This window comes from Bufo gargarizans, chromosome 9, assembly GCF_014858855.1.
Source record: "Bufo gargarizans isolate SCDJY-AF-19 chromosome 9, ASM1485885v1, whole genome shotgun sequence".
Taxonomy (NCBI): domain Eukaryota; kingdom Metazoa; phylum Chordata; class Amphibia; order Anura; family Bufonidae; genus Bufo; species Bufo gargarizans.
This window is the reverse complement of record NC_058088.1, coordinates 28351137-28360704: the sequence shown is the minus strand read 5'-3', so window position 1 is coordinate 28360704 and position 9568 is coordinate 28351137. Positions and strand designations below refer to the sequence as shown.

The 9568-nt window shown below is 41.2% G+C and overlaps 1 protein-coding gene across 1 annotated transcript; it reads right to left on the bottom strand.

Annotated features, from left to right (window-relative positions):
* Positions 1–4881: 4881 nt before the first annotated feature.
* Positions 4882–7167, bottom strand: LOC122919748 (galectin-4-like). The gene is made up of 4 exons (XM_044268933.1): positions 7149–7167; positions 6984–7072; positions 5793–5958; positions 4882–5025 (listed from the first exon to the last, which is right to left on the bottom strand). Exons 1-4 carry the CDS (start codon positions 7164–7166, stop codon positions 4882–4884), a joined length of 417 nt encoding a protein of 138 aa, XP_044124868.1. The 5' UTR covers position 7167.
* Positions 7168–9568: the final 2401 nt, after the last annotated feature.

The following is a 9568-nucleotide window of genomic DNA, read 5'->3' as shown; positions in this document are numbered from 1 at the left end:
CATTTTTCTGGGGCTTCTTGGTGCAGCAATTTTATTACATAATTGCACGTATATGTCTTGCTCATTTGTATATATCGCACATGTTTCGTTTGCTCATTTGTATATATCGCGTTTTTCAATTTATGTGACTGTCTATGTACTTTATGTTGCCTTAAAGGGGATGTCTCACAAAAACTATTTAGCATTTTTAAAACTAGCAACTAGGCCTGAATACTTTTGTAATGCATTTAATTAAAAACTTAGGTAGGGTCACATTTATTAAGATGTAATAAAGCCCTATAGCTGCCAGTGGATCCGCTGAAGTTATGAAGAGACACAGGCCTCTCTATAACTTCGGCGCACCCCGCGCCAGTCTAAATGTAAGAAGGCTTCCTAGCTGTCTTACATTTAGACCCTTTTCAACTTCTAAAACAGATGTAGAAAACAATGAGACGGCCGGCAGGCCTACGCCATTTCCACAATTTAGACCTGACCTGAGCGGGGTGAAGACACAGATAGTGGTGCAACTAACTGTTGCGCCGCCATCTGCCCCTAAAATACACCTCATTTAGGTGTATTTGAGAATAGTTAATGACCCCCTTAGTAAACTGAATTATTCAATAAAATGTATCTGTACAGCGCCACCTCCTGTTTGTTCTATTTATTTTCCCTCTGTCCACCTCACTGAGGTGGTCACACATGCTCAGTTCCATCCTTCAACTGCCATGATCCAGATGTTCTTTTAGAAGCTGTGACAGTTAAGGGAGAGAGCTGCAGCAGAAAGGACACACTCCCTGCACTGTCATAAGGAGAGAGCTGGAGCAGAAAGGACACACTCCCTGCGCTGTGATAGGGAGAGAGCTGCAGCAGAAAGGACACACTCCCTCCGCTGTGATAGGGAGAGGGCTGCACTGTGATAGGGAGAGAGCTGCAACAGAAAGGACACACTCCCTGCGCTGTGATAGGGAGAGAGCTGCGCTGTGATAGGGAGAGAGCTGCGCTGTGATAGGGAGAGAGCTGCAGCAGAAAGGACACACTCCCTGCGCTATGATAGGGAGAGAGCTGCAGCAGAAAGGATTCGGACCCTATGAAAGGATACTTCCTCAGATAAAAAAGACTCCTCTGAGCTGCAAGTTTGGAATAAATCTAGCCGAACAGTTGGAGCAATGAATGGGGAGATCTCTGGACTCATGTGAGGTCCAGGACTGGTTCTACCTTTGTTAGAAAGAGATTGCCATGTACTAGATTATGTATGATTTTAATTTTTTTGTTTTATCATGTGGTAACTTCTTTAAGGTCTATCCTGGACTAGAATATGGATAGTCTCAGGATGGGCCATTAATATCAGATCTGTTTTTCAACCTCTGGCACCCCGCCAATCAGATGATCCACGGCCCCTGTGCCTAGTCTTTCTGCAAGGTCCTATTCACTTAGATGGGACTGAGCTGCTGTGAGCTGCAACACCAGGCACAGCCGCTATAAAAGTTACGGAGCTGTACCTGTTAAAAAAAAAGGAAGGGGCGTGCCAGGCGTTGGAGATATTGATCGACTATTCTAAACCCCCATACACCTTAGTTTATTGTCGCCCGAAACCCAACATTTTTGGAACCAGAAAGGAAATTTGATCAACAACAGAAAGCTCACAACATTTTCTCAGACACCGGAGACCTATGAATACTAGTCATGTCATCAGCCTCGTCCTGGTACTCGGCTGCATCTCTCACTTAACCCTTTCTTCACTACACTTCAATGGTGCAGCACTAAGACAGACAGCAGAGCCACAGGGCTTACCACATATGCCCAGGTTCTGCCTCTTCTAAATTCTACCCCCCCCCCCCCAAACACTGCTGACAAGGACATGTATATCCCCTCTATCCTCCTGCCGCAACCTGACAACCAGCGTTTTTCCCATCACCGTGTGGAGTCTTCTTACCCAGCCTAGAAAGCAGTAGACCAGTATGGGAAGGGATGGGGGATTGAAGCTTTCATAACGATCTCTCGGACAGGATTGTAGACATTTTGAGTCTGTGCTCGGGTGAGCAGGAACTCAGTACTCTCTCCTCGGTCTCACAAATATAAAGCATAAGTCCGGCTGACTTGTGGGTAATTTGCAGAAGCACAGAAAACACCTGGAATCGGGTGTACCAATCTTGACCCAAAAATATGGAGAAATCTGCCTTCCATAAAAATCTGTAGTTTTTTTACGTAAAAAAAAAAACATACACGCAGAAAAGTGTTTATGCATTTCAGGACATTACATACAGACACTTACTCATGACATAATTATTAGTAAAGGTTTGTCTGTAAATGACCCCAAACACGTAGAAGCTCTGAAAGATCCTGTGATAACTGTCCAAGTATAGGCTGTAACGTCACAGGAGGCTAGTTTCCTGAGGTACACAGGCAAAAACGTGATGTGAAGAGCCCGTAACTCGGGAGTCAAATATTTAAAAGAGATCACGAGATGACTTGTTCCCAGCACCTGGTGTGCATTAGACTTGAGTTCTTTCCTTGTGCCTTATGGGTTTATTGCATTGCCGTTAGCTGCTTGGCTGCGAGGTTCCACTGTAACTTATTTGAGGTCCACGCCTTTTGGAATTAAGAGATTTGTTCTTAAAAAATCTTTGATGTCTGCCCTCACTCCTAAACTGGTGACGTTTTGGTGGGACTAGGTTCTGCTCTGATATATATAAATATATATATTTAAAATGGCCCCAAAGATCCAACAGAAGACATGACAATTAGAAAGATCAAGCAAAGTCAACTAGTTGAGTATGTGCAGTGATAAGGGCCAGCCTATGGCAGTGAAGGGCATGGGTTTCACTGAATAAAGGCCTGACTACTACTTCCAGCCAAGTTTTACCAATGGTGCCCCGAAGACCATTATCTTCTGAGATTTACAAAGGTAGAATTGATAAGGAAGGCTAGAGAAACCAGCCATGACAACACCCCTAACCCTACGAAAGTGTATGAAGTGGTAAACCAGGTACAAAGATTTGGAGACAATGATGTGTCTGCTTTAGGCTCCTTATGGACCATTTCTGGTATCTATGAAGTTAATTATTACATTTGTTCTGCAAAAGCTTTGATGTCTTCAACATTCCTCACCAGGATAATCAACAGCCCTTACTCCTGTTTACAAATGTAACTGGTGACATTTTGGAGGAACTAGATTCTGCTATAGTAATGGCTTCAAGCTTTCAAAGATTCAACAGAAGAGAAGACAATTTGAAAGATCAAGCAAAGTCCACTAGTAGAGTATGTGTGCTGATAAGAGGCAGCCTATGGAAGTGAATGGCACGAGTAGAGGCCTGATTAGTTACTTATAGCTAATTATTACCAATAGTGCCCTGCTAAAAATGACCATTATCACAAGGCGACTAGCAAATGTAACTGGCAACAGTAGTGACAATGAGTATTGTTGTCTAGCCAACTACTCTCCTCATCCAGCAGCGGGGACCACCATCAGATCCTCAATGTATGGGATTTCAAACCATGGATCACTTTGTGACGTTTAGGGCCGTCACAATGCGATTTAGAAATGTTTTATTTTGTTATTATTTTATGCATTTATATAGCGTTACTATATTCTGCAGCACATTACAGACATTAGCATCAAGCTGAATGTTAGTGTGAATAGCTCACTACCTTCTCAGTGTGGGGTAGGTGCTCTAGTCACAAACTGATCACCCTTTTAGAAGAAACAAATTGGTAAAATAAGACTGGCACTCAAGCATATGTGTATCACATGGAACAATGACAGTTTATTAATTGTATGATCCGTGAGAATAGTCTCAAAAAATATATAAAATACAAAATGCACATAAAATAGTATAAAACACTAAATAGCTCTAAAAGGATCCAAAAAATAAATAAATCACACAAGGCTCCAGTGGTTCATGCCTGTAGCGATGGTTTTACAAAAAATTTGCTTCAATCTAAGTTCTCTAACAGTATGTCTTTGGCGTGTGGGAGGAAACCAGAGTACTTGGAGGAAAGCCATGCAAACACGGGGAGAACATGCAAACTCCATGCTGTGCGGGTCTTAGCTACTCTGCACACCTTAGCACATGCACTTGGCTTCCCTGTACACTCTCCACCTCCATGTAGATGCCAATCTGTCAATCACGTGAAGGGGAAAGTGTCCAGGGAAGCAGAGCAGAGGAGCTAAGGTGCAGCAAGTGGCTAGGGCCCATCCTCGGTGCACATAAGCCCTAATTTGAATATTTAAAAAAACACTTATTTCTCCTATAAAGTGCAGTAAAGAAGGCAAACTCAATAACATGCGTGGGGGTAACGACTATATAGTATATATCAGAAAACCTAGAACATTCCAACAGAGTATCCCCGCTACAAACATTCTTACAAAACTGTATTATAACCAGAAAGGAAAAAACTTAGATATACTAACCTCAAAATAGGGAGGAGACTAAGGGAAAGGACAAAGGTAAAAAGGAAGGAAAGGGAGAAGGATCAAAAGAGCGCAACCATTAAAAAAAAAATCATATCCCTAAGAAGCCAATAACTTCAAACTGGTGGTGAAGCCCATCAGCCAAGGCCTCCAGACTTTATCAAACTTGTGAGGACACCCAGGCAACATATAGGTGAGTTTATACAGTGGGAGCATTTTGCTACCTTGAGTTCACATTACATTTTAGCATTTTTTTTTTACAAAACACACGAGACTCTACGTGAATTGATTCATTTATTGAGTCAAGATACGTCAGATGCTTGTCAGAAAAACAGACACACACAAACACCTTGACGGCAGAAATGTAAGTATACTGTAACCAAGCCCCTTTAATGTCTTCTTCCGCTGAGTTGGGCTAGTACAAAGATTTGGAGACAATGATGTGTCTAGTTTAAGCTCCTTATGGACTAATTCTTGCATCTTGCATGAGGTTAGTATTGGACAAAAGTCAAGTTGACATTTCCTCCAACTTCGATCATGTCAATTTGGTTGAAAGGAAGGCGGTGGACATAGTTGAATAGTTTTGTTCCACTAGAATAGATCCCGAAAGCTCCTCCCTCGTTCCTTATTTCCAGCTAGTAGTGAATAATATATAAGATGAAACACAAATTGTTGTCTCTGTGTCCACACATCCCATGGGTTGTCCAGGATCAATAAGACATAGCTGAAAAACCTGAGCCACATCTATCCATTGGTTGTGCCTGGTATTGCAGCTTAATTCTATTAAAATGATTGGGGCTGAGCAGCAATCCCACCCACACACACAACCTGAGGCCAGATGAGGCACTGTTTTTGGTCAAAAGCATCCATGTTTTTATTACTATTGACACCCCTTTAAAATGTTTTTCCAAGACACCTAAATTTAACATAACAGCTTCCCGGTCCACTTTCTCCTCCATTCCAGCACTGGAGCATCTCGATGGTCTTTGTTTCCGGTATTCTGACTGCCCTATGTGACCACTGCAGCCAGTCACTGGCTTCAGCAGTCACGTGGAGTGGTCAGGGACATCATTGCTGCTGTGCTAGAAAAAAAGACTAATGACAACATATGCTGTTGTCTAAAATGTGGGGGTCTTGGAAAACTTTAAAAGGTGGTCCATGACCAGAAATTATAGATGCTTTTCCCAAACTCTGTGACGCACCTGTCTACCGCATTTGTGTCATATGGCAGCTCATCCCTTGTCACTTCAACAGAGCTAAACTGCAATACCAAACATAATCCATGGAAGAAAGCAGCCATTTTCTTGATATCTGGAGACAGTTTGTTACTGTTTTTTGGAAAACAAAGCAGCCATGGGTTTTGAATCATGGACAACCCTTTGATAACATTTGTTGTTCTCACCTGAAAGCTTTGCCCAGGATAGAATGGCATGTAGGACATCTGTCTCTCCTCAGGACCCCAATTGCCAATGGTCTTAGTATTTCTTACTATTGCTCCTTCTCGGAAACGAGGGTTGATGTGAAGGTGAATATTCCTTGTTCTGCTGTTTAGGAGATTCACGTTGAAGCTAGAAAGGTGACAAGGACATAGGTTTTAAAGGTAACTCAGATGCAGTCTTATACCTGATGTACAATTGTGTTGTATAAATGGTTCTTTCATCATTATATCTATATCGATCTGTGTCATGAAGTCTTTATAGACTTGGATGGCCACATGGTCAGGTTTCTTGATACAGTTTTGAAAGCCATATTCAGGAGTGGATCATAAAAGTGAGAGAAAGTATAAAGAATAGATATGACTTCTCCTTTTTTAATTCACTTCTGGTTTTGTCTTCTAAAAATGCATCAAGAAACCTGACCCTGTGGTTGTACCCTTATATTCATGTGTTTGTATATGTCCAAACTAATGAATAAACTACTTCCTTCTGCTTTAAAGTGGTCATCTGGATCAGAAATCCTATTTTCTAATATCTAGTCAGAGAATTGTGAATGAATAGATGGGTGGTCCCTCATTCACTTCTCTGGAGGACCCAACGTGTCTTTGCATTTTACAGATCGTAAATTGATTTCAATCAGAACTCTGTAATTCTTTGATAACTGCAGATAACCTGAACACTTGATGCCAGCTTCCCTATCCGATTACGGTTAATTGCTGAAGGTCTCAGTTGACACCTTCTGAAAATGTATTGTCTAACAAATTGTGCACAGCAGAGCACCCTTTCAACTTTAGGCAAACTAAGGGAGCAATTTTGGTATTCATGTAGTATTTGGTTCTGACCTCTGCCTGTACAATCTACTTTGTACTATCTACTGGTGCAGTATTGGACTGAGGCTCCTTTAGTCCACCCAAAGAAATTGTTCCTAGAGACCCATCCTCTCTATGTACAGAAAATGTGCCCCAGGACTCTTACTTGCAATGTGAGCTGTGGTTTACACCATAGTGACTTACTTCTAGGCTCTGAGTTTGGAACCACCCAAGGATTCACTAATACTCCTGTCCTCCACCCCTGAGAATACTAACTCTTACTGTCTGCACCTTACACATCCTAAAGGACCCTAAAGTCTTTTGTTAGTAATCCATGAAGAAACTCACTTGTCTGCCCCATAAGCGATATTTCCCATGATAATGATCTTTCCATCTCTGCCAAAGTGCTTCTGAAAAACAGCTTGAAAGGGCATTACCTGCAGAGAAAATAGTCTTTAGTATGACACTAGGAAAGAAATATGGTATGTATTGTGAAGTAAGTAACAATCATACCGGGTTGTACACAGTCATGGGGGCTTTGTGTGCCTGGAAATATATAAAAAACACATATATAAGTAACATTTAGGGATGAGCAATTTTCATATTTTGAAGTTCTTGTGCGGGTTTGTGTTGTGGTATTTAGTGAATTCCGTTATGGATTCCGTTATCACAGACCATAACGCAACTCCATGACGGAATGCATAACGGAATTCCTTTAGAGGCATTCCGTCATAATAGAAGTCTATGGCCTGCATAACGGATCCGTCCGGTTTATGTTATGCAGGAGAGGACTCCAGCATAACGTAAACCGGACGGATCCGTTATGCAGCCCATAGACTTATGACGGAATGAATAACGGAATGCCTCTAAAGCCATTCCGTTATGCATTCTGTCATGGAATTGCGTTATGGTCCGTGGTAACAGAATCCATAACGCAATTCAGTAAATACCACAACACGAAATTCGCTCATCCCTAGTAACATTATACAGATACAGTAGTATTATTATACATATACAATATGGTCATGTACACTCACCATGAGGGCCTCAAGGACAGGAGCTGCAGCTATAACTGGTGTCTAAAGCAATAAGATCACATTTATTGAGATATACAGTATCAGCGCATCCATGACATGAAAATCACTTTATTTTGCAACTCTGCTAAAAACGTTGTATATTAAAGGGGTTCTCTGGGCGACAGATATTGATAAGCTATCCTCAGGATAAGTCATCAGCATCAAATTGGTGGGGGTCCGGCAATGCTCACACTTTCGTTTGGGGTTCCATTCAGTACCTCTTGGCAGTTCTGTCACTTTTGATGATTAGAATAATGTACTATGCATCGCTATTCTTGCCAAGAAAATTAAGGAACTTCCAATAGGCCTTATTCTGGGATCCATCGGGTACCTTTTGAATCTGCTGCATGATAGACCTGGCAAAGTCTTGTGGCTTCTATTATAATTGATGCAGGCAAGAACAAAGTTTCAAGGTGGCCGTATATATTACACAGACATCAGATGAACCCACAAATTTCGGTGGGACCAGCCAATCATCTAATATATATGGGCATATGCCAACTTTCCCCCATGGCAGATGTTAGGGTGAGCAAGAGTCTGAGTGGTAGATTTCAACATGTCCTATTCTTTTGTTCTCAAGGGAGATACATCTGGTAGCAGTGTGCACCTCTCTTTCGATTGAGGACACTTGCACACCCATCTGATCTGAGCATAAATGCATATGTGGGGAAGAGGGTGTGTGAGGAGAGATGGCTGTCAGCCTATTGAATGTTTGACAGACAACTATCTAAGCTGTATGACCACCGCAAGACAGGATTGTATCTAGAATTCTCAGAGTTCCATCACGTGGCCTTAATGTGTTACCATGGCCTGCAGCATCTCCAGGCTTGTAACCCATTGAGCACATCTAGGACTTTATTGGTCGGCAATTGCAAAGGTAGTTGCCAGCAGCGGATCTTGATAAATTGCGTGCCCAATTGTATGTAGTGTGGCAGAACATTCCTCAGGCAACCATTAATAATCTTATTGATAGCATGCAAAGTCGTGTACGTCTGTGCGTGGAGCTCATCTGTGCGTGGAGCTCATACGCCATACTGAATAAATCAAGAGATTTTAAATATAATATATTGGATTCTGTGATTTCCATAATTCCAAGACTTTTGCTTCTTGGTGCTGCAGTTTCAATGTTGAGTGTATCTATTTATCTATCTCCTATCTATCTATCTCCTATCTATCTATCTCCTATCTATCTATTTATCTATCTGTCTATCTATCCCATATCTATTATCTATTTATTATCTATCTATTATTTATCTATCTATATCTTCAATATCTATCTATCTATCTATCTATCTATCCCATATCTATTATCTATTTATTATCTATTATTTATCTATCTATATCTTCAATATCTATCTATCTATCTATCTATCTCAGCCTCCAAAACAATCAGTGTCAGATACTGCTATCCACAGCCATCTTTATTTAGCAATATATCAAATGTCTTCATGCAGAGCTATGTGTAAGACAATGTAGGGACATCTAAAGGTGCACTGTCCCTTTAAAATATTTCCTATAGTATCAATACTATTGAATATTTAGGCCTCTTTCACACAGGCGTTGTGGCATAATGTGCGGGTGCGTTGCGGGAACACGCGCGATTTTTCCGCGCAAGTGCAAAACATTGTAATGCGTTTTGCACTTGCGTGAGAAAAATCGCACATGTTTGGTACCCAAACCCGAACTTCTTCACAGAAGTTCGGGCTTGGGATCGGTGTTCTGTAGATTGTATTATTTTCCCTTATAACATGGTTATAAGTGAAAATAATAGCATTCTGAATACAGAATGCATAGTACAATAGGGCTGGAGGGGTTAAAAAAATAATAATAATAATAATTTAACTCGCCTTAATCCAC

Bases quoted from the DNA above. Each gene is read 5' to 3' on its own strand.
- LOC122919748 (XM_044268933.1), bottom strand. The intron at 5,959-6,983 runs GTGAGTTTCTTC...TCACCTTTCTAG, and splicing joins ATCGCTTATGGGGCAGACAA to CTTCAACGTGAATCTCCTAA. The intron at 5,026-5,792 runs GTGAGAACAACA...ATTCACTACTAG, and splicing joins ATCCTGGGCAAAGCTTTCAG to CTGGAAATAAGGAACGAGGG.